At 48.0% G+C, this 24,631-nt stretch overlaps 1 protein-coding gene across 11 annotated transcripts; it reads left to right on the top strand.

The window, feature by feature from the left end:
* The first annotated feature begins 369 nt into the window (after positions 1-369).
* LOC122389525 (tetratricopeptide repeat protein 39B-like) lies at positions 370-24,615 on the top strand. Of its 11 annotated transcripts, none has more exons than XM_043381658.1 (14): positions 370-639; positions 8,044-8,114; positions 10,743-10,777; positions 11,461-11,577; positions 12,458-12,533; positions 12,975-13,107; positions 13,325-13,457; positions 13,903-14,002; positions 14,197-14,262; positions 18,261-18,428; positions 20,792-20,955; positions 21,243-21,640; positions 22,004-22,235; positions 22,525-24,615. In XM_043381658.1, exons 2-14 carry the CDS (start codon positions 8,070-8,072, stop codon positions 22,691-22,693), a joined length of 1,836 nt encoding a protein of 611 aa, XP_043237593.1. In that variant the 5' UTR covers positions 370-639; positions 8,044-8,069; the 3' UTR covers positions 22,694-24,615. The 11 variants fall into 11 exon arrangements, with proteins under 11 accessions (XP_043237593.1, XP_043237589.1, XP_043237592.1 ...); XM_043381654.1 differs by having other exon boundaries at positions 22,001-22,235; XM_043381657.1 differs by having other exon boundaries at positions 380-430.
* The last annotated feature ends 16 nt before the right edge of the window (positions 24,616-24,631 follow it).

The raw sequence follows: 24,631 nt of genomic DNA, 5'->3' as shown, positions 1-24,631 counted from the left end.
TCTATGCTATGCTCTTGAAGTTCATGCTCCAGATCCTCCAGATGAAATGTTTAAAATATTGAATTTGATTTTTTTTGTTTTTGTGATGCCTATTGTTTCTGATTTTTTCAAACTCCACAAAAAATCATGGCCACCATTTGTCACCCATAAAAAGTCTGTTTGATGAACAACATGTCGAACGATTGCAAACCCAAAGTGGTTCAAATTCATCGCCTTGTTAATGTTTCAAATAAGACACCATTTTCATCAATTTATTTTTTAATATTTTCTACGTGAGTATCAAGTGAATATGACATGACGTAACAAGACCAAATAAAAAAGGAATTTGCTAATGAATGTCACAGCTGCGCCATTCTGTCGAATCTGACCAAATCTGACTGTGTACAAGTTGTTTACCATGGATGTACACTTTGAGTGGGTGTAATTTGAGGTGAACTTGAATAGGTCAAGGTGTATATGAGTGGGATCCTATTGCTGCTGCAGCTCCAGTTACAGCAAATATTTCTTATCCAGCATTTTCATGACTTATTCATTGCATAGCATCTTCCAGATGGCAGATATAGATGCTGTTTACATCAAGGCAATTGGTTGTCTCAATTCTCATTGACTTGTGAGATCAGTTTGGAAAGAAGCTTGCTGGTGGGTACCAGCCTGCCTACCTGTACCTTTCCTTTTTACTTACTTATACTTATACTTATAAAATGCAGAATTTAGGAAGGCCTTTTGGCCTCTTGGATCCTGACGGGACGAGCTTTGTGTCAGTGTGTTACTGCATCAGTCGTTGGAATGTATGGTGTATTTGGCGTGAGCCCAGTGTTTGTCAGGCCTGGCCTTGAAGCTATTGACAGAGGGCGCATCGATGACAGCGGATTGCAGAGAGTTCCAGTCGTTCAGGACTCGTATGCTGAAGGCGTTCCGCCGCACTCTTGGCTTGGACAGCTTCCACTCATGCCCTCAAGTTCTGGTCATCGTCGGCGCCGATAGTAGAGCGATGGTAAATTCAGGCTCCAGAGTCTCTCCTCGCATGGCAGGTGGAGGATGCTGGCAACCAGTCTCGTGGCCCGTCACTGTACCCGTTCAATGCGCTTCTGGTCTTCTCGGTTGAAGGGTCCCCAGACCGCGTTGGTGTATTCAAGATGGGGGCAAACCATGGTCCGGAAGAGTGTTGGAAGCGTAGTCTCATCAATTACTCCGAAGGATCGAGGAATGACTGTCAGAATGTGTGACGATTTGGCCACAACTGCGGCAGCCTGTTCCCGGAACTTGAGCTGCCGGTTGTCTATCTTGACCCCCAGGTCCTTTTCCACCAACATCTGATTTTTGATATACTAAAAATGCACCTGCTGTTAGGATGTCCCATAGCTCAGTCATTAGAGCACACTGGCGGATCCAGGGGGCGGCAGGGGCTAAAGCCCCCCCCCCCCCATTCGAAACTCGACAGGGGAGGCAATATGAAATAGCCCCCGCCCCCCCCCCCCCAATGCACCGGGAATGGTCATTAAAATGATTGGTGGCTGGTAAGTTCCAGCCTTCGATAGTGAAGTTCCTTTAGAAATTCCTTTCCGCTAATAAGTTGGTAGCGATTTGGCAGTTATTAAATTTGGCAGTTATTCAAGGATGGAAAAGTGGCGCCCAACTGACTTTCAGCGTCGGAGATTTATCCTAGGTAAACTTTTTTGGGACACCCTAGTGTACAGTTGTGAGGGATTGCAGGTGTAAAACGACCATCGACGCAAATGCTTACTGCCAGTAAAACTGGAAGTGGGAAATAGCTCTTAAAAAATGGGAATGAGAATGCAAAATAATTTTCATTTGGATGTCAGTTTGCACCCAAATCGACAAATTTTGGGATACTGCTGTGACCTGGACTGGACGGTCAACCAATGACTAAGAACCCTAAAATTGGGTACCATCGGCTTCCTCTTGTTACTCACGGGCGACACGCTTGTTTTTTCCGCGAAGCTCTAGCTTGATCAGGGGCCGAACGGCAGGGGTGTCCAACCAAGAATCTTGGTCCAACCGACACCTCCCGGCCCGCGAAGGCTGCGCCAAGCACCAACCCGGACTGGGCTAACTGGTCAACAAAAGCAATTTGAAGTGTTTTTAGAGTACCTACCTAATATAAAGGCACGGGTCGGGTGGGCTACCATTTCTATATTTTTTTATCAGGGGTGGAGATCTGTCAAAATGTCATGGGGGGTCCAGGCCGGGCAGATGGAGGCGAGCTGGATGCAGTACCATTGACTTACATAGCAGTAATTCGTTTTCAGGGGGGTCCTGAGGACCCCCCCCGAGATCTCCACCTCTGTTTTTATTATATTTTTAGTTAAAAAATATCGTTTCAGGGCTGTGACGAAAAATAAGTGGCCTAAATCCGATGAGAAAACAGGATTTGGGGGTACCCTAGGTTTGGCTCCTGGCATGAGTTGCCCCCCCTCCAAAAAAAAAAAACGCAGGTCTGGATCTGCCAGTGTTAGAGCAGTGGTCTCCTGGTGTGGTGGTAAGAGCCCGTATTTGATTGAGTTGCTCAGGCACTCATTGACTCCTGATGGGGATAACCTGTGATTGGTGGGAGCAACTGGAGCCAGTTGAAGTCGGTTTGGTGGGACAGGTTGTTTCCTGCTTTGGTGGTCCGGTGGTCAATTAATTTAGAGTTCTTTCCATGGGTGGAGAATGTTTGAAAAAGTTACCCCGGCCGGCGACCGATAGTCGCGGGAAGACGATATACTCACGTTGTTCTCAACGGTCATCATCAAACCCCTATTCTGACGCATGGAATAGGGTGCTGTGTTTGCTCAAGGATGAGCGTTGTATCCGACACCGTATTATTCATAACATTTTTGGAATGATCGAAAAGACAATTTCCTTTTAAATTATTATTTCTTTTTACTTAAACTTCCAATTTCACACCGAACCCAAACCAAACCATATGCCATTTTGAGTACCTAAATGTTGCGTTTTCAGCTTTTTATTGTGTCTCAAAATAGCTACAAAAAGACAACTCACCATAGTAGAAGCTTTACAGAGAAATTGACAGATCGAACCAAGCAAAGCACTAAAATAGGTCACTGACATCCACGGGCGTAGCCTTTTTCAATGTTGGGCGGCTCTTATAATACAAACAGGGAGTCGATCCAGGAATATCGACTGGTCCCGGTCTCGTAGCTCAGTTGCTAGAGCATTGGATTCCGCGTGGCGAGAGCACGTGGCCCGGTTACAACAGTCCGAGTTCGAAGCATGATGGCCGCTCGGTGTTTATGAGCACCCTGACGGGTACGCTCATAAACGGGTGTGGTTGCGGTTGGTGGCAGGTCAGTTGGAGGCAATGAGGTCAAGCAGTAGTTTTGAAAAAGTGCGCCGAAGGCGCGCCAAAATTTCGAAACTGAACAGGATTTGAGAGCAATCTTGGCATTGGCGACCACACGCGGGTCTTAGGGTTGGAGATTATGGCAAGTTAAGTAAATGGTAAATACCTACCTGATTTGCAATATTACGCCCATGGAAGTCAACATTCGAAGAGCGTGAGTTTTCTTTTCTCGTATGGAGACAGCTTTTAGGATTTACAAGAGTAGAAAAGTTACCCCGGCCGCGCCGGGGTAGGCTGAAAGTTACCCCGGCCACGGCCGGGGTGGCCGGGGCAGGTTCTCCACCCATGGTTCTTTCAACGAATTTGGCAGGGCTTACGAGCGTCGTTTGAATTTTGCGAATCCGTCCAGTAGTTTCGGAGATACGAGGGGGGGGGGGGCAAAAATAGCCCTCCTCCCCCCACCAGGTCGCGTTATAGGTAAACAGACCCCACCAGGGCACGGGTTAAAATATAAATATGCTAGAGCACTGAAAACACCACGAATGTCTTCAGTTCAACAATACGAATCGAATGACATGCAGCATGACCTTTTCCGTGACTTTGACCTAAGGTCAAATTTTTAAGTTGACCTTTTCCAGTCAATTTATTGTTCGTTTGACGCGTCTCGACGAGACAAAGGTGATGCCGGTAAAATAAGTGTAATACAAATTTGGAGTAAAAAATTATTATTCAAAAACTGTTCTGCAGAAACATCATATTCTGAGTTTTGCCGTCTGAATGCTTCACCGTTGGCCTAAGGTAAAATTTAAGAATAAAGCTCAGAAAGGCCTTTGAAAGAGCTATCGAATGTGCCTTGTTGCAGCGCTGTAGATCTATAAGTTCTCGACTTGTGCACTGAGTTGTGAAAAGTTTTCAACATCTGGAACAAAAGCTCGCGAACATTGGTGACCTTCAGTGACTTCAGGGATGACCTGATCAAAAAGACCGGTATGATTCTGATTTCTGAAAGATTTTATAGCGAACTATTTTATTGCTTATTGCCGCGTCTTTCTGGCTTGCTTACTTCCCAAGATACCTTGGTGTGGCCAACCCCCCCCCCCCCCACCACCACCACCACCATGGCGAAATTGACTGATACGGTCACTCGGGCGCGGTTTAACGTCGTCCCTGGCTCTGTCAATCTTCCAATTCAAACATATTATTTATAAAAAAAAAATACAGTTCAGGAAGGTCAAATGTGTGTCATGGGGGCTGTAAAGCTGGTGCTATTGAAACATTTGATCAGCTTGCAGTAGTTTTTCTGCGTCTTGGGCGGAAATAGCGTTTGCACCCTGGGCTCAAAATTGAATGTAAAGCACACCATAGGCCCGTCCCGTACATATTCAGCTGTTTGTGCTGTTGTCAGCCGAAATAGGCTCCGCCCACCATTTCTGGCTATCTGACGGAATTGCACACATTTGGCTGATGGGGAAATTGAATACAATATTTAGATGTTAAGGCATATTATGAAAATTATTACTGATAATACCCGATAGAAACCAGACTGGAAAAAAATCCATGTTACCGTCGACATGTCCGGCGCATCGGATGGATTGCGCCGAATTTTCGGTGCATGGATGGACGAAGAAATTTCGGCGCAAGCGCATTTTTTTTCGGCGCTCTAAGGAATTTCGGCGAGACTTAGCCTTAGCTAACTTCACTCGCTACCCACGATCTACATTTTAAATCATAAAGTAGATTCGATGGCGGGTAGGGGAGAGCGGGGTAATTTGGCCGTTTTTTTTAGAAAACGATGTAGCTTAAAATTGACGACACATTTCTGCATTTTCTCAACGCTGGCAGGTGTCGCATTCATTTTACTTCACTGGACAGTGAACTTGAAATGATAGAGTAATTACTTATATTGAAATTGTGACGTATTACAAAGGTCTGCAAGGCGGCCAAATTGCCCCACTAGCAGGGTTATTTGGCCGGGGGTGTGGGACAATTTGGCCGGTGTTAGTTTGCGGTCGGGATTTTCTCTTATATTGCGAGTCAGCTTCAGATTCAGCAATGACGTGTGTCCTATGACGCATTTGCCGTATTTTGGAGGTTGACTCAGGGGTCACAGGGGTCAAAATAGCCAAATTAGCGGCTCTAGATGCGAAGACAGTTTTTTACGAATAACTTTTGAAGTAATCAAGCTAGGCCAAAACTTTGAGTACCATCGTAATTCTCTCGTCAGTCCGCATCGAAACATATATGTGTTGACCTCGAGAAGTCAAGGTCAAAGGTTGACCTCAGGTCGCGTTACCTCAGGTCGCTTGACCTCAAGGTCACGTGATTTCAAGGTCATCATGCATATCATTCGATGCGCCTTGGCGAACTGAACAGAATGAGACCATTTGTGTGGCTGTGCCATTTTTATGAAAGGATTTATTAGCAAAAAACGTTTGGTAACCTTTGATGACGTCACATGCTCTTACAGTTGACCAATCGGAAGTAAGGCATCAAAGTAGTCAAAGTTGGTCATGAATCATGTCATTTATGGTACAATTGACCATGAAAACTCGGCCGTCCCTTGGGCCGTCCTAGCATAGTGACCATGAGCGCACCGGCCAAGTTGCCCCGCTAGTCCCGGCCAAATTACCCCATATTGCCATTCTGAAATTTTTTGTCTATAAAGTCATCACGGCTATACGGAATTAGATGAAATTGCTCTTGGAACCGCTGAACACTCCCAAGAATGGCGCTATAATGTCTGAATTCGTTTTTAGCCCAAATACTACATGTTATACAACTTTGTAAACAGAAGCAAAAGTTGCCATTTTCTAATGTAATTAACGTTTTATTAATTTTGAATAAAACTACGAGGGGCAAAGTTTTGACATTTGTCCTCCAGCTATTTCTAGCCATGACAAATGAATAGAGACTAGAGTTATTTCACTCACTTTTATTAGACATGGTACAGGTGGGGGCGGCCAATTTACACCACCGGCCAAATAACCCCACTCTCCCCTACGTAATTTTCATCCGAGCCCTTCTGAATTCCGGCCCCGAGCCCCCTGGGACCTGGGTTGTCAGTTGTGACAGCTCTCGTAGTTTGGACGATTGTAACTAACGTGCGGACTGGGCTGGTTGATCTTCGGCCGCTGAAGTTGTGTCTGGAGTAGACGGTACCGGAGTGAGGCTACTGGCATTTTGAACCGTCTTTCAGTGGATTTCGCAGGACTCGAGAAGTGATCAGCTTACTAGGCCTGAGGGTCCTTCGCGTGCCCTATAACGTAGCGCGCAATTATGTTCGAGAGGTAGATTGTTCGCTGAGGCGTCTGAAGGGAATCGAAGAAGGTTTGCTTGCAGTACAGTATGATAATTGAAGTTAGTGCTCCAAATGATTGTCTTTTGTCCGGTGCTGTTGTTATGTCGAGCGATATTCCCGATACCATTCATACCTCCCGGTATTAAATGGCACAGTACCTACGAAACTACTTATTAAAAAATCCGCTGCACAAGGCCGCGGTAAAGGGGAGCAAGCCGACCCCTTACCCCAGACCCCCGGCAAATGAGCGCAGCGTCACGCGCATACACAGGGAAGCCGGACAGCTCTTTAGGATAGGATCAGGTAGGACCTCGCCAGCTCAGATAGGAACTCACCTTGCACTTGTGCAATTGCAGGGCTCACAGTTGTGCTCGTTTGTCGCTCCAAAAACGTCTTATTGGTTATTGCTGTTTCGGGAACCCAACCTAGCAGAGTGCAGACAGACCCAGGCGCAGCAAATACCGTTTTTACCGGCAACCGCAGTCCCCCTACTAGTGATGTGGCTACTGGCTTGTAGTATTTCTGTAGATACTTACGCTGAAATGTTTCCCCAGGTTTGCAACGCTAAGGAATTAGCTGGTCAAGGTGCAATGTGCACTGTTTTTATTGAGATGAGGCCCTTGCTGCACTTCGTTCTGTGTTCCCCGTCCATCTGCATAATTTGCAATTGCTAACTGGATTAGTACGTCAGCCCCACTGCCCTCAGCAACAGCGCTCAAGGTCCGGTCTGAGCGGACGAATTAGCGTTATGTAACGCCGCGAAAGGTTTACGCCGATTCGTACCCTCTCTCCTCCGCGCGACGGTCGGTGCACCGTGCAGCACACCCCCGGGCCCCAGACGGCAGATGCCCCCGGCAATCGGAGAAGCTCGCGCGGCCGCGCAAGGTCGCCCGTTGGTACGCCGTCCTGACGCCCCGGCCGTCGCAGTCGGGCGGCGGTGCAGGACGCGCGCACTTGGGTCGACTGAACGGGCACCATGCCGGCTGAGGCCACAATCAGTACGTGATAGGAACACGCTGTGGTGTGATGAGCGTGGTGATGACGGTAATGGATCGTAGTTCTCGGTGCTGCTTTGAATTTCCGGACAGGCGACTATTGTTTTGACTTTTGAGTTACGGTTTGGTTGTGCGATCGCCCGGACGTTGTCGTTTTGAATCATCAGTAATTGTGTTTGGTATATAGCACCGCTCAGCTATTCAGTGTCCCGGGGTTTGTGCTTGTTGTCAGCAGTGCAGGCAATCTCCGGCGACCTTTTGTATACGGCCCAGTGACTGACGAGTGACGGGTATTGTGTTATGTATAGGGTTCAGTGTATGCGACCAGTACTGAATGACCGGTAACTGGTACTGATTCTCTTCATTTCTCAATCACATTTAAATAAAAACGATCATGCTATTCCTCTAGGACTTTAACTGACGACTCTGTGTGTCTGTTACAGCCGCGGCTGTAGGGCCGACCGTGCCGATGGCGGCCACCGACTCCCAGCCGGCGGCGGGAGACGATGACGAGGTAAGGTCACACTCTTCATCCCCCCCCCCCCCCCACCCCCGGAAGAGCCGCCAGTCGCGAATGAGATGTAGATTGCAGAAGCTCGCCTGGGATGTATTATTGCCGTGGGGTCGTGGGAGACAGAGCCGGGACATGTTTTGCGTGTATGTTCTTTTGTGTTTGCCGCCAGATCACCCATCTGTAATTGTTTAATCCTACGTTTGGTTATTTGTATGGTAAACTGATGAAACATCAGAGATCCTTTTGCGGTACATCAAAGTTGACATTTTCATTTGTGGGTAGGGGAGAGTGGGGTAAGATGCCCAGGGTGGGAAAGACGCCCCACCCCCTCTAGCGGCGAAACAAAGAATCGAACCTGAAAATTAATGTTCTTAGCGTAAAGCGGAAGCCTGCCTTGTTAACTGCACAAAAATTTGCTAAGCTCAGTTTGGCAACGGCTGGCTGGTGATTGCATGTTTTTTATTTGCTGCTTTCAAAAAATATTTTGGTGTCAAATATGTAAATATCAAAGAAGGTAGATAATTTTTGCGTCCCTTGCTATAGTCGTGATACATTAACATGCGTGGACTGTGTCCCAAACAGTTTGTTTCAGGGTGTAGTTTTATGGCTAACAAATTGTACTGATTTAATGTTACTTCGGTACCTTGGGGTAAGATGCCCCCTGTCCTGATGGGGAAAGACGCCCCCCTAAATCACTAGGCAGTCCTTCAAGCAGCCCGTCAAATCATTTATTACATACTTGTGATGCGAGACAAAAGCCGATCTGGGACTCTCGGCCCACACAGCGACTTTTTGGGCGGCATCTGACTCTGAGAGCCCTCACGACGGCCTCTGTGGGCCCCATTATTGGCTCCAGGGCCCCTCACGACATCCTTTGAGGGCTCCCACGTTGGCTCCACGGGCCGCGCTGGCATCTGAGGTCCCCACGATGGGCTCGAGGGCCCTCAATCATCATGAAGACCTATAAGGGCCCCACAGTGGTCTCCGAACGCCACCACGGAGGCTTGTTTGGCCGCGTTGGACTATGATGGCCCTAACGATGACCTCTGAAGCCCCTTACGACTACTTTTGAGGGCCCTTACGATGACGTTCGGTGTCTACTGCAGGCTCGAAGGGACTACTGATTCGTTCAGGCGATTCACGTGCCCATTTATGTCACTTATAGTGCAGGGGGCATCTTCGGGGCGTCTTTCCCACCCTGTGGGGTAAGACGCCCCCTTTCACTTCTTCGGGAAGATGCTTAATAGCAAAAAAAGTCATCATATTTCAGGCACGAAAGTGTGATATTTTTGGAGAAAAATGATGTCGGCTTCCGTTGAAACTCCAAGTTTTTGCTTTCCGACCGTCATTTTCGAATAATATATGACATAGCAAAACCCTGGGCATCTTTCCCACTCTCCCCTATTTATCTTATATTTTGTATGGCGCTGTATCTCTTCATTTCTTCATGACAACGGTAGGTATAAAACAATTGTATGCCTGTCCCTTTGACAGTATTGAACATTGAAATGTTCGAGTGAAGAGCCTTTTGTTGTTCGAAAAATCGAAAAATGGTCATGGGCCACCGGTTCCGATGGAGATTTTAAGAGAAGGGAATACGAATTCTCGATTCCCGTCAATAAATCATATTTCATTTTTTCTCGGATCGTTACTTCAGAAAGCTACTCACGTAAACAAAAGTGGAATGACTGCCTACACCAGCTCATAAACTGGTGGCCAGCATTCGAGATGGTATGATCTCAGACCGTCAGCGTGTCGCCATTTCCGTTCAGACGGCTACTTTGTCGGCTGTATGGCCACTCTGCTGCACCCGCAGCCAGCACGTGGAACCGTCTCCCCCTCCCGTCCCGGCTCACCCCACCGCCGCCCCCGGCTGTACGCAATGCCGCCGGAGGCGTGGCCGTAAACTGTTTTACTGGCCTCCCAGTGCCATCCCCACGGGCCGAGGCCCCACCACTGCAGGCCGAGAGCTGGTGTTAAGGTAGCGCTGTTATGTAAGCGAATCCCATGGGTCTAAATGTAGCACTTCGACCGCGACCATGGGGATGATGCTCGATTACTTGGGGGATGCAGAATTGCAGAGGTCTTCTCAAACCTTCCGAATCTCTAGAGGCTAGCGCTACTATCATAGGTCATTCTGAAGGATCGTAAATTTATGTGTGTGTTCTCACGCTGGCCACGGAAATATTTAAGTCATGTTCGTCTTAAAGCACTGCTGTCATTAGTATTTGACGTTTTTCAGCGTCGAATGTGAATAAGAAAATGAAATATTTTGTTTTCAGTTTTGCTCATCGTATTCGATTCCTCAATTTTGTTCATCGTATTCGATTCCTTGCGTACAGTTGTTTCCTCAACGGCTACCGCCTCTCCGAGTTTCCCTCGCATGGATAGAGGCCACCTACTGATATTCCGGTGGCTCTGGTCAGCTTTTGGAAAACCCAACAAATAAATTGCATTGTTCCAAGCACGGTCGCTCCCGGATGACCTCGTGTTTCGTAAGAGCTCCTCCCGTACCAGAGCTCAGTGGGTTTTATTTGCTCTAGACCGTTATTCAAGGCTAGAAGACCCGTTCTCCTGATTACGAAGAATAGTGCTGTTGTAATTACTGACGTCATGTTTTCCGTCCAGTTTCAGGATGCCGTGGAGGAACAGGCAGTGTTTACGTAAGTATTGTGTGAGCTGCTTACGTATGCTGCACTTGGTTTGGAATGATTGGTATTCGGCGGGTTCACCAGACGTGCACGTAGCACGTAATTCCGCAGATTATCTTTGAAATGTCCCCTTCATAACTGGCTAATCGCTGTGTGCACTGGTGTCCGTAAATTTACGAGGTTTGCTGTTGATGAAACTCGCCTTTTTTAAATGCGGTTTCTAAAGGCAGATTGATTTTATATTCTTTTTTCCCTTGTGCCCGGTAAATTTAGTCGATTATTCATACCCATTTTTCGCATTTATCTGTCGATATCCTAATGCCGCTTATCGATAGATCTTGTGCTCTCTAGTGGTTTTCAGTAGTAGACCTAGACCTAGTGCCGGTGCAGCGGTGCAGGCCTGTGCCACCGGTTCTCTAGAACCCGTTTCATCTGCACCGGCTAACCACATTCAAGGTCGTGGTAATCCGTTGATAATACGCGTAATTCACCAATTATGGGTACGGCGTGGCACTGTGCTGACTGAGTGGGCGCCTTATAACTTGGGTTCTGTCTGCCCCTAATTCTGAATTATCCTCACATAATCAGCCGTAGTGGTCGGACGACGCCCACTGTGCAGTGTGCCCCGATAATCCGTCTGACCCAGTATGACCCCGTGACCTCGTTTTGACCCCGTGACCCCGTTGTGCCCCCAGGCTGCCGGAGCACCACGGTCCGATGACGCTGGAGCGGTCTCTGGACGAGTGCCGTCTGGCCGTCCGCTACTTCTTCAACAACCAGTTTGACGAGGCGCGAGAGATAATGCGGCCATGGTCAGTGGATTTTCACCCGCGCACTCCGCACCCTGTATCCTTGGGAGTGGATCACCAACACTCTTGAGTCTTGGTCTATTTTTTCGTTTTGTCATACTTTTCTTTTTGACAGTAAACCCGGTGAATGCTAAGAATCTCCCATGTCCCTTCATTGCTGTGGTCTTTCTCAAGTGATGACCTGATTGTGCTTACACGACTCCCACCCTGCTCTGACCTTGCTTTGTCGTGCTGTCGTTCTCTGTCTCCCTCTATCTTCCATACCGGGCGCGGTCGGGAACCAACCTGGCGCGTCACCTTTCCCGGGGTCGGGGCCAGCGCGGGACGCTCCGGGCTTCCCTTCACGGTCATATCGACCGGGCCGCGGCCTGTCGCCGGGCCTAACCCACTAACACTGCAAATAGCGCCGTCTGTGGCAGTAGGGGCCTCAAGGGAGCAGCCGAGACACTGTGGGAGGAGTTGTCCAGCTGGGGTCACTGATGTGACGTGAAGGAAGTTGTCTAATAACTCCCGTTCCATGCCGTTGAATTAGTCCATTGATGAGTCAATTTTCACGTTACAAACGCTGTGAAGTACCGGCGTCCCCGTTCATTTTTTCTGCGTTCTGTTTTCCCCACGACATCGCGACATCGCCACGTCGCTTGTCACGGCCTCAGATAATGCCTACTGCCAACGCTCCTTCACATCTGTCCGCCACCAGCTGTATTTGTATGTTCAGTTGTATAAATAATACTGTATCGATTTATTAGTCTTTCATAGTTTCATGTCTGGTTTTTTCATACTTGCGGCTTTGTCTATGATTGGTCCGTTCATACCCGTTGATGAACTTTTGAATGAACTGAACTGTGCCTCTGCCGATGCTGACACATGTGTCTTTTGACAGGCGCGACTCAAGTATGTACCACGCCATGGGCTACGGCACGATGCTCTATCTGCAGGCCATCATGACGTTCGACCCGGTGAGTTGGCGATGGGGTGGGCGGGTGGTTATGGATGGGGGCGGGGAGTTGTGATAGCCGAGCGGTGCGGCCGTGGGTGGTCCCACTGAGTCCGGGTTGATGATGAAATTTGTCCGGAGATCGATTAGAAAATGCGCAGTTTGCTCCAGTTTCGGGTAACTGGTGATAACTCAGTGCTGGGAAGCATGTAAGGTCCGTTACCAATCTTACTACTGTGCTGGCCACATCCCACAGTATCGCTGTCCCGTCCGTTCCCGCCCCTGTGACCTGATCAGCTGTGTTGTCCCACTTACGCTTACAATACGTCCCATTCCCACTAACTTACACTTACTGCTTACTTACACTTACTCCCACTGACACTGACTTACACTTACTTGGCGTGTGTAGTCCCTGCCCTTCTCAGTCCCTTTGACGGCTGACTGTGTATTCGTCCCACCACAGAGGGATATCGAGGTAGCCGTGGACGTCCTCCGCTCCAGCGTCGAGGTCTGCAACCGCTTCCGTCGAAAGAGCACCCTCGGGGAGACGGTCAGCAAGATCGTCAAGAAGCCCGACTACGGCCTCTACACGGAAGGTGCGTAGGGGTGGGATTTTGACTGCAGCTTTCCCCGGCACGGCCCGAGCAAAGTTGATATGTGACGAGAATGCGTATGGTGATACGCTCCATCGATAACGATGATTAAATTCACTGAACTGAAAGGTACTTTTAATAAATGAAACCGTGCCTTCGTAGGCGATAAGTCATCTCCGACAGTTGCGTGTTCGTTGACCGGACGTGCTCTATTTTACAGAGGAGGCGCATGCCGAGCTCTGCTACGCAAAGTGCCTACTTCTGCGAGCCGTGCTCAACTTCGTGGAAGATGAAACGCTCATCAGCCTGGTGAAGGGTGGACTGAAGGTCAAAACGTGCTACACCTGCTACAGGTAGGCTGGCGGGAAAGCGTGGCTTAGCAACGGGATGATGTTGGGGAAGGGTGGTGAATGTGAGGCTTGTTGTTGATACAAGTGTCGATGGTTCATCTCTTATGGTGCTGCTATCTGCATATGTATTTCCTAGTCTGACTCATTCTGATATTCTAACTTTCGATCCTTTGCTCTTGGTTAGTAGTCAGGCTTAGTCAATGTGGTGACTTTTTTCCTTGCTGCGGTTATTCGAGTGTTGACATTTTTAATGGCCTTTGCTGCAGAATGCTAAACGTGGCCAGCACTTAGTGGCCGCATAAATGGATTGATAATGTACCCTTTTAGTGTGTCTATCGCCGCTAATGGGGAACCGTTACGTCACATACGCTGTCGCAGTTTAAGCTGTTTCCGTCCCCAGTAGCGACGAAAGCTGAATTGTGTTGACCGCTATAACCGTCCTCGACAGGGACTGCTGGCAGATGCTGAAACACAGGGACTGGACGGGATCCAAGACGAAACAGCACTTTGAGGGCGGAGTGCGACTGGGCGTCGGCACTTTCAACCTGGTAAGGCGGTATTGGGGTTCAGGAAGTGGTTATAGAGTCGACTCGGGAGACAGAAAATGTGGACGGTGATCTTATTTTTAGCATTCAATGGTTTCGTAGGAACGTTGGTATGGGCTGAGAGACATGATTGGTTGCTTTGATGACGTTCATTTCTCACTTTTTGACGTGAATGCTGATGAATTGTTCTCTTGCAGATGATCTCACAGCTTCCGGCGAAAATTCTGAAGCTTCTGGAGTTCGTGGGTTTCACTGGAAACAAGGTACGAATGGGCAGGATCTGTGTGTTTAGTGCGGTACTTCATACTTATGTTCTGATCTGTTGATTTTTAACCCGCGCCCTGATGGGGGGGGGCCATTGGCCCCCCCCTGTGGTTTTTCTTAAATAGCGAGAAAACGGCGGCGCGCAGCGCCGCTAAATTTTGGGTAGGTACCTTACCGGACATCAATTTGACACCTTCACACAAAAAATCAAGTCACAGGTCACCTCAGGTCAGGAGTTATTGAGGTCAAACTGAGGTCATGTTCGAGTAAAAATGAGCAAAAAACATGACATCTTGAAACGCTCACCAATTCTACAGTTAACAAGCAATTTTAAAGTTCTTTATGTGGTTGTGTAGACAAAAGACGGCGCTACAAAACTGCTATCTCGGATTTTCGAAATTTTGGGATTTTGACCCAGGGTATATTGAATTAGGGGGTAGGACTAAGTTTAGTAGGCATGATCTCAGCAATTATCTTGTTTTATATGGCGGTTTTCATTATCACAATATTATTTTTGATATCATGAAGTTTGTATATCTCGGTTTTACGAAAAATAGTAGGGCAACAAGGATAAATTTCGCGAAAAAATTATTTTAGTTGGAAACATCCATTCTGGTATGCAAAATTCAGTATGAAGCCCAGTATGGTGACCGTCTAGTGTGCTTCCAAGGCTGAGTACCTGATATCAACAGGAGTTGTTTACTATTTTGCCTTACGTTGCTAGGTGGTTGCTAGGGAGCTAAGGATACTCTCTTGCGCGATCATTTGCACTTATTTTTCCTCATTATATCGACATGTTGCTGTTTCTGAGACCTAACTCATGCTAAGAAAAAAGCAGTTTTCCTAAAATGTGTATTTAAGTGCCGTAGTATTAACACAGCTCTGCAATTCTGCTTAAATATCTACAAAATCCTGACTTCCCGGAAAATTGTTGGTGGTGATGGGGATCGAGCCCGTCGATGAAAAGTAAGTCAATATTCAAAGGCTTCAAAACGTTATTTCTTGTCGTTCTGTGAAATAGCAATGCAAAGACCGATGATAGTACCAGTGTTGAGCTTTCCAATGAAGCATTGCAATTAGTAGTAAGGTTATTATCACCTAACATATCTTCCATCAAATATTAGAATTCTGCCATTGTCTTGCTGTAGAACAGGATTACTTTCAGTCTCTTGGGAACACGATTTGTCGGTCTCAGATCGAAAAACACTTCCAAAAGCGATAATAGACAATGAAATTTCCCACCTGATAGCATCTCGGGTTTTTATATATCCTGTCTAGAAATTTTCAGAAATCCGACGTAAATATGGCCAATTTCGTCAATTTCCGAATTTTTGCCATTGGGTCTAATGTAAAGCATGTCTACTTTCAGTCTCTTGGGAACACGATTTCCGTACCTCAGATTGAAAAACACTTCAAAAGTCGCAGATAGTAGATGATTTAATCTACAAGATAGCATCTCGCTTTTTTCTGTATCTGGTCATGTATCTTCATAAAACCCTCTCAAATATAGTCAATTTAGCATTAAAGTCTATGGATTTAGAAGAATTTTCATATCCGACTAGATTTGGGCTTCCATGTCTGTTGACCGGGGGCCGTTTTGACCCCCCCCCCCCAAAAAAATGATTTTTTTAGAAAAACTCAAAAAATTTCCAAAAAATTTTCGAATTTCGAAAAAACCGGAATATATGTGATAGCCCCTGCGCTCTTCGATATACATATCAAATTTTAGATCGATACCTCTTTTTTTGGCCAAGTTATAGCGAAAAAACTGTTAAAAATTGATGACGTCAAATTTTTGAACTCAATTTTTAGCAATTCTAGACCTCGTAGCGCAAAACGGAGACCACCATTGAACTCCCCGTGACGAGCTGCATCGAATCGATACCCATTTTATGCAAAAATATCAACTTTGAAATTTGACCTAATTTGACCTGACCTTGACCTGACCTTGACCTGACCTTGACCAAAACGTGACCTAAGCTGGCCCTAAAGTCTGTCTGACCCACATAATCGCATTTGTCATGTAAAATGGACCATAAAACATGTATCACACGACACTTTCATATTGTGACCCCCCAGTGACCTGACCTCTGTGACCTGACCTGGTATCAGTGATCTCAAATAGCAAAATATGTGTTTGAAGAACATTTCCCCATCGATGATTTTCAATGAAATGCATTTTAAACGATTTTACAACGCATTTCTTGAAATGCCTGTAAACGGTGAAAATTCGACCTTTGACCTGGCCTGTGACGTCATCGGTTTGACCGAGGTCAATGAAATTGGGTCACAAGGTAGTTCCCCGTTGGGGCTATCCAACACCATTTACCGCTTGTCGCTATGTTGCGTGGTTCTCGAGATCTGAGGGGGGGGGGCAAAATGCCCCCCCCCCCCATCATACCGCGTTGCTCGGCAGACCCCATCTGGGCGCGGGTTAATTATCTGCAACGAGTTACACAACAGATGAAGATCTCGGTACGATCTCTGATTCATACTGTGGGATATATTCACGCTGGTACCGATGGGATTTATGACACAAAATTCCAAATGTGTCCAATGTCGTCCTTTTTCTTCATCGCTATTCTGCTCACTTCTGCCGTCTTTACCGTGTACTGTTTTCTGAAATGACACTAACAACTGTCTGAGATGAGCGTGTTTCTTTCACTTCTCTGTCTCTGCTAGGCGAAGGAGGTGAGTTGAGTATTTGCTACATTTTATTCTTTTCACTTGTATTGCAGTGCGAATGAATCAATCACCTTTTGCGAAACACTTTGCCACGCGACAAGCATGCACGACGTATGTACGTAGCCCGATATTTCAGTTGCACGCTGTCGTACACTTATGCGAATTCATGAACTTCTTATAATCGGTGCGCCCAGCCAACGGCAATCATTCACCGCTTTCCATTAGTGTAGCTATAGATGTATGCTCGGAAACCGCGAATACCATATCTTAGCTCAAGCGACATACGCTTGGGAAGTCTAAATGCCAAGCTCAAATTCAAGCCATCCCATAACTCCAAGTGTAGCGACCGGTACCAGGCAGCTCCGACGGACTACGTAGTTCGTAAAGCACCAGTCACACCATACAATTAACCCCAGTGTCGGCCTACATGCTACGGTGGCCACAGGTGTCCCTAGCCGTACGTCATTCGGGGCGGGCCGTTTTGTGAGTCACGCGCCACCACCGGTCGATAGCGCCCGCTGGCAGCCTGGCGCCCCTATATGACGGAGTATCGCCGCGTGCTATCGCGACTGAGCCAGGGTAGACCCCCACTTGATGGGTGATTACTGCAGTGGCGCCGGCTGATGAGTGGGTGATATGTCGCGGAAGGGCTTGGCGTAGCTGACATCCGGGTAATGCTGCATATGAGTTGGTACTTAGCTATGACCTTATTATTAGAAGTGATTAGAAGTTGATTGGTTGTTAATTTATTAGTTTCTTTTTATTTTGGAACGAATGCCGGATTTAGGATAATGGGAAACACTGATAGCCTGTTTGCTCCAAAGAATAGAGCATTGATTGCAAGACCTATGCGTGTCACTTAGCATACCGTCACACAATGATTTTTCTATGACTGAAAAGACTCAAATGAAAATGATTATGGTGCCCACTACCTACGCACAAACCCCGCTATTTCGTCGGACCTCTCAGACCAGCGGTGTGACCCTGCGGCATCGGTCGATAACTGTGCCGGATGGATCACCGAAGCTCGCGCTTATGTTCCCAGCTCCCCTTTCACATCGGTATATATGCGATGCTCTTGACCCGACTCTCTCGCTGTCCCTCCCGGCCTCTGTCGGGCTGTGCACCAGTCGCTGTGACCCCGCTGCCAGCCGCCCTAGTCCTTCCGTTGTGTTCTTCGTACCCTGCCGCTGACTGCCGTCTGTCACTAACGTACCAGCGTAACACAATTACTGATGGGCTGCCCATCCACCCACCACCCTACCCACCCCCGCTCCCCGCCACTGACCCCCCCCCCCCTCCCCTCGTCCAGGACATTGGACTGCGGGAGCTGGAGACGGGATTTTCGCTGACTGAGAGCATCCACCGCTCTCTGTGCAGTCTGGTGCTGCTGGGGTACCACCTGGTCGCCACCTACTTCATGAGCAACTCGGAGGGAGACCTAGTGGCCTCCGAGCGCATTCTCTCCGAACAGCTAGTCGTGAGTCGTGCGGTTTGGGTCGGCTGGGCTGGGAGAGGATCTGATGTTGTTTGGATGGACGAGGAGTTTGTTGAGATATTCTGGATAATAAATTGTCTGTGCGTACTAGGTTTCAAAACGTTGGCTGAATTAATTACATTATATAATAGATATTAGATGGCGGTTTAGGCCAAACGAGGCCCTAGTCTTTCAGATGCAGTGGTATAGAATCTGTAATCAGCAGGGTTCGCGCATGTCAACAGTTTTGGAGGGATCAGTTCAGTGGACCGTTTCATCAGCCACAAAAGTGACAACTTCAGGCATATCCAATTCCAGCACAGACTCAGGACCGACAATACTATAATCGGTCAACTATCGTCCGTATCCCTAACCGCCATTAACCTTCCAGGCGGTGGGGGGGGGGCATTTTTTGCCCCCCCCCTTTAGTTTTTTTCGCTATATCTCGAGAATCGCTGCGCCGATCGTCACCAAACTTTCAGTACCCTCCCGGGAGCCGCTAGCGCACATGGTGACCAAAATTTTTCCAAAGGCTATGATAGGTTGGCCGCTAATGACGTCAGAGTGACGTCATTTTTGCCATTTTCGACCCAAAAAAAAAAGGTTTCGCGGGAAGAGCTGTCAGGTCTACAACTGTAGAGATACAGAAAAATGTTTCCGACATAAAAGGTGTGGAATTAAAAGGACTACAAAACTGCTATTTCGGTTTTTCGAATTTTTTGGATTTTGACCCCCAAAAATAAAAAAAATAGATTTTTTGAAAACAATAGCCAAAAAATCCCAAAAGGTTTTTGAATTTCAAAAAAACCGGAATATATGTGATAGCCCCTACCACCTTCTATCTACATACCAAATTTGAGATCGATACCTCTTTTTTGGCCAAGTTATAGCGAAAAAACTTCAAAATTGATGACGTCAAATTTTCAAACTCAATTTTTAGCAATTCTAGACCTCGTAGCGCAAAACAAAGACCACCACTAGACTCCCCGTGACGAGCTGCATCGAATCGATACCCATTTTATGCAAAAATATCAACTTTGAAATTTGACCTTTTTTTGACCTGACCTTGACCTGACCTCCACCAGAAAGTGACCTAAACCGTACCTGATGATCTTATAACCACCACCATTGAGTTGGAAATGAAAAACTGGCCGTAAAACATGCATAGCACAACCTTAGTAAAGTTGGGTTTATGTGGGGATCCTTGGTGACCTTTGGTGACCTGACCTGTGACCTGACCTGGTATGACCAGTGACCTCTAATAGCAACATATGTACTAGACAACTGACGCCTTATCGCTGATTTTCGACAAAATGCGTTTTACTCGGTGTTATACCGTAAGGTGGGGCTATTTGAGACAGTGGGGCTATTTGAGACAGTATTTAAAATCGCTACAAAATAAAAACCACTTAAAATTTATGCTTAATTTTTTGCTCAGGCGATTTAATGCTCGATTCCACACCTCCCTGAGCAAAAATATCACACAAAAATCAAACGATCTTCATTTTATAGCGATTTTAAATACTGTCTCAAATAGCCCCACTGTCTCAAATAGCCCCACTTTACGGTAGTGCTTTCCCTAGAAGCCCCGTGAACGTTGAAACATTTTATCTTTGACCTGACCTGTAACGTCATCGGTGACTCCGAGGTCAATTAAATTTTGTTTCCCTCGACAAATTTGACAGGCTATCGAACGCCGTTTGAATTTTCCGGACCCGTAGTTTCAGTAGTTTCAGTAGTAGTTTCACCCAGTAGTTTCAGAGATACGGGGGGGGGGGCAAAAAAGTGCCCCCCCCCCACCGCGCGGAAGGTGGCTGGTAGGCCCACCGCCTGCCGGGTTAACTGTCTTTTTTTAGATCAAGTAAACAAACCCAGCCTTCCACGTAATGCGCCGCAACATGCATGTTGTTGATACGATGTTTAGATGTACCCAACGCAAGCACAACTGTGGGAAAGTACAATCTATGCTGTAGCGAAGATGCTATTTCCTTGTATGTGATTACTGGTCGTTGAAGGCTGCGTGATTTGTTGTGCTTATAAACTCGATTCAAAGTGGAGTTGGCCGCCTAAGGGGATTTCTGTGTTCTCGTTGTATGTCATGCTCCATATTCTTTATTATGGATAACTACAGATGTCAGGGTGCGTTCCGCCAGTCTGGTCGACGCTTAGAGCTGATAAACTCTTAATCTGCAGATCACGATAGATGATTTCCGCTAATATGCTAATCCCGTTCTACATAATCCCTACCACCTGTCATTTCATCTTCATCCACTTCAGTTTAAAACAAAATACCCAAATTACAGACAAGAAAACGTTTTTTGTTCGCCTGCCGCTCTAACCCCGCCTCCCCTACTCTTATCTTACAGACATACCCGAACGGTGCGTTTTTCCTGTTTTTCGCCGGCCGCCTGGAACTGGTGCGCGGTCACTTCGAGCGCAGTGCGCAGCTGTACCGGGAGAGCTGGCAGAGTCAGCGCTGCTGGACACAGTTCCATCACGTCTGCTTCTGGGAGCTCTTCTGGAACAATGTGTGAGTCTTGGGGTAACAATGTGTGAGTGCTGGGGGATGCGGCCCTTCTGAGACCTCTTCTGGAACAATTGTGAGTGCAGGGGGTATGAGAGCTCTTCTGAAACAATATGCATGTGAGAGGTTCACAAATTGCACATACTGGGTAGAAGAGGAATCACGGGTTGTCAGATAATTTTTTTTTTAGCAGTTTACCACTGCTAAGCTGTAGTCGAAACTACATAAGCCCAAGATGGACCTTGTGTGAAGGCATGCCTTCCCTCCGCCCGCTGACGTCTCGCTCTTCGCAGGTTCCTGTCACAGTGGGAAGAGGCCGCCGAGTTCGCCGGTCTGCTGCTGCGCGAGTCGCGCTGGTCGCGCACCATCTACAGCTACCTGCGCGCCGCTTCGCTGCTGATGCTGGCCGAACAGTCCCCGGGAGAAGACTCCCAGCGCCAGGAGATCAACACCCTCATGAACACGCTGCCTGACTTCAAGCAGCGCATCGCCGGGAAGTCGGTGCCGGCAGAGAAGTTTGTTATCAGGAAGTCCCGCCGTTACCTGGCGCAGGGCGGCCGCCTGCTGATGCCCGGCTATGAGCTGCTCTACCTGTGGAACGGGTTTAAAATTCTGCGCAAACGGCGCCACCTGGTAGAGGATGTGTTCTCTGAGGTCGAACACGAGCTGGCGGCGCTCGATAACAAGGCCGGTGAGTGCAGAGGCGCTGCGGTCGCGGCGAACTGAGATAGATGTTCGGAAGCGGAAAGTGTAATATAGGTGACATGAGGTGTGGGACGTGGGTGGGTTTGGGGTGGTTGGTAGACTGATCGGGGCTCTGATTTTATTCAAATTAATCATGACGCTGGCGACCATGTGGCAGATCAAAATAGGCTCAATTAAACTGGGTCGTTAATTTATCTAAATTGTGACATCTGTCTGATGTAGATCAACAAACATGGATGAGAGGAGCGCTGCTTCGCCCTGGTTCTCGGCAATTTTCGCGTTCCCTCTCCACAGTAGCTCAGCTGCCAAGTCTGACCATTCCCCTTTTCTAACCCTGCCTCCTCAGCAGCGTCGGAGTTCGCCGCGGACGAGCGCGCGCTGCTGCTACTGCTGCGCGGAGTCTGCCTGGTGCACCTCAGCAGTCCGCTGCAGGCAGAGGAGGCACTGCTGGCCGTCACGCGGCTGCAGTCGCAGCTGCGTGACGACCACTACCTGGTACCGTTCGCCTGGCTCGAGCTCGGATTGCTGGCGCTTCAGGCCGGCCGCACGGAGGACGCCGTCAAGATACTGGAACACGCCAAGTGAGTGGGGGGGATGGTGGCGGGGTGGCTGAGGTCGTGTGGATGACAGGACTGTGGCTAGGGTGCTGGATGGTGGATAGGGAGTCGGGATGGTCTAGGGTTGAAGACTGAAGGCGGTTGACTGGGTGGCAGAAAGTAATTTTTCCATGGTGAAGATGTGGGGAATTTTTAGCTTCATCGTCACCACATAGATTCGATCGTATACCGCCTTTCCCTTCGCTCTCTGCGTCCCTCTCACTCCATCGCTCCATCGCTCCTCTAACCCGCCGCTCCCTCTATTTTCCGTCAGGTCCGGCTACAAGGGCTACAACATGATCAACCGGCTGCACTTCCGCGTGCACGCCGCCATGGGTGCCATAGCCGCGAGCAAGAGCGGTTCGGCCACGCCCGACCCGCTGACGGCTCCCGACGAGAACGGCTGTGATGACGCCGCCGCCGGCACCGATGACGACCTCTGATGACGGCGCGGCCCACTCGGTGACGTAGACGGATTGTAGTAGTACTTATTTGTAGTACTTATTGCAGGGGTCAGGAGGCCGGGTACGATGCTGCGGCACGGAAGGGGACGCGGAGCTAGTTAAGTAGTTGGCGGTGCCATGACGGTACAGAAGGCGTCTAGACAGAGGTTATAGAGGAGACTGTTGTTTCCTGTTGTTGCGCTTCTAGAGAATGCTAGAAGTATGCCAGTGGGGACTGGGTCCCGTCAAAACTTCTATTTAAGTGTGATGTGTGATCTGTTTGGTGTGATGAAAGTGGGGTTTTGATGTGATGTGTTCAGAACACACGGCCTTTGGCGGAGGTATGCTTCATTTCTGCTGGGCTCTAAAAGTCCACATCATTAATAGTTTTTCATAATTTTCGAAACATTACGAATCTCTTACGTTAGCTTGGCTACTTTGTATCTCGTATTCTTTTCCAATGCAATTGCTGAGCGGGTCGACTTAAAAAGTCCATTCCGCGGGTTTCGGCTTTTCGAGGCGAGAGTTATGACTTATGAGTACCTGTTGCTGTGTTACATGGCCGGCCGGCCGTAGAGGTCTGGCGAGACTTTGAGTAGGGAGGCAACATAACCGATGGTAGCCAAACCGAGTAAGACTTCGAACAAATAGCGAAGGCTTAATCTACTCTAGAACAAAACAATCTAATTATTTTTAATCAGAGACACTCTAGCGAGGTGTCTCTGACACTCTACCGATACATGTTTGTACCGGTATCAGCCAAAGTGGCCGGCATTCGGCAAATAAGATTTAAGGAAATTTTTGTTCCATTCATAGGCACTGTTGACCAGGGTTTCCTGGTCTTCCGTCGGACTGAAAGAAGTAGACTTTGAGGTCATAATGGACATATAACGACCTAATTAGTACGGCCTAATTACCGTTTGATCGCGGACTGAGTGTGCTGGTGGGGAGCGGAGTGCCTGTGATGAGAGTTACAGCAGTGATAGCTGGGTAACAGGGAGTCCATCCATACCGAGGGACGGGTATTGGCTGCCATTGTTACGCCCTTGTTAGTCATTGGCGCGTAGGGGCTGGAGAGCGTTTACTAACTAGATGGAAACGTGTGTCATATTTAAGCAACGAGCGATGCAAACGGCGTTTGAAGGAGTTGAAATGCAGTGTAAACGGCTGAGGCGTTATTCATAGCCTCCCATGTAAGGGTTCATAATATTTTATTCGAACGATTATCTCGGGCGTTGCGGATGCATGTTCCTAAAATTGCCTTCTTCCCTGAAACTATAGCAAAGTGTATTAATTAATCGCAACTGCTCGTGTTCCTTTGCTAGCATTATGTGAAGATGCTGCTTTGCATAATCCTCCGCAGCGTACCCCGTGCCAGCTCACGTAACATCGACTGTTCTTGTTAACAAGAGACCCGATTTCTGTGCCGAATGTCGCCTGCTATTCTGATAATATGTGGTTCGTTTAGTCGCGGTCGTATACGTCTATGCAATGCTGTCGCCGCCGCTGTAATTGTATCTGTTGTACTTCCAGCCGCACTAGTTTTCTGTCCTCTGTCGGTCGCGATGCCCGAACGAATGATATTACTGGTAGGTAATATGTGTTATGTCTGCCTGCTCCCCGCCTATCCCACCGGACCTACCGATCCTATTTCGGTGGGTGAATCCGTCAGAGGGCACTGCTAGCTCTCCAGGCCTCAGGGGTTTCCCTTGGCAAACTCCCCCTCCCGGTCCCGCGGCGGGATTCTCCCAGTTCCCTGTTAGTGATGCGCATGACAGCGATGTTTGGGGTAAAGTGGACAGACCGGGTGCGTAGGAGTGTGTTAGGGCGCCGGTAGTGAGGCTCGCTGTCCACCGCCGGCCTGTCATGGCCCCAGACTGTGTGCTCTGCGTCACAAGGTGCAATACAACTACCGTGATCGGTTATGACTTTAAGCTG

This window comes from Amphibalanus amphitrite, unplaced genomic scaffold (assembly GCF_019059575.1).
Source record: "Amphibalanus amphitrite isolate SeventyFive unplaced genomic scaffold, NRLGWU_Aamphi_draft 000361F_arrow, whole genome shotgun sequence".
Taxonomy (NCBI): Eukaryota; Metazoa; Arthropoda; class Thecostraca; order Balanomorpha; family Balanidae; genus Amphibalanus; species Amphibalanus amphitrite.
Note: the sequence above shows the minus strand (reverse complement) of the source record. Positions and strands in the feature narration are given on the sequence as shown.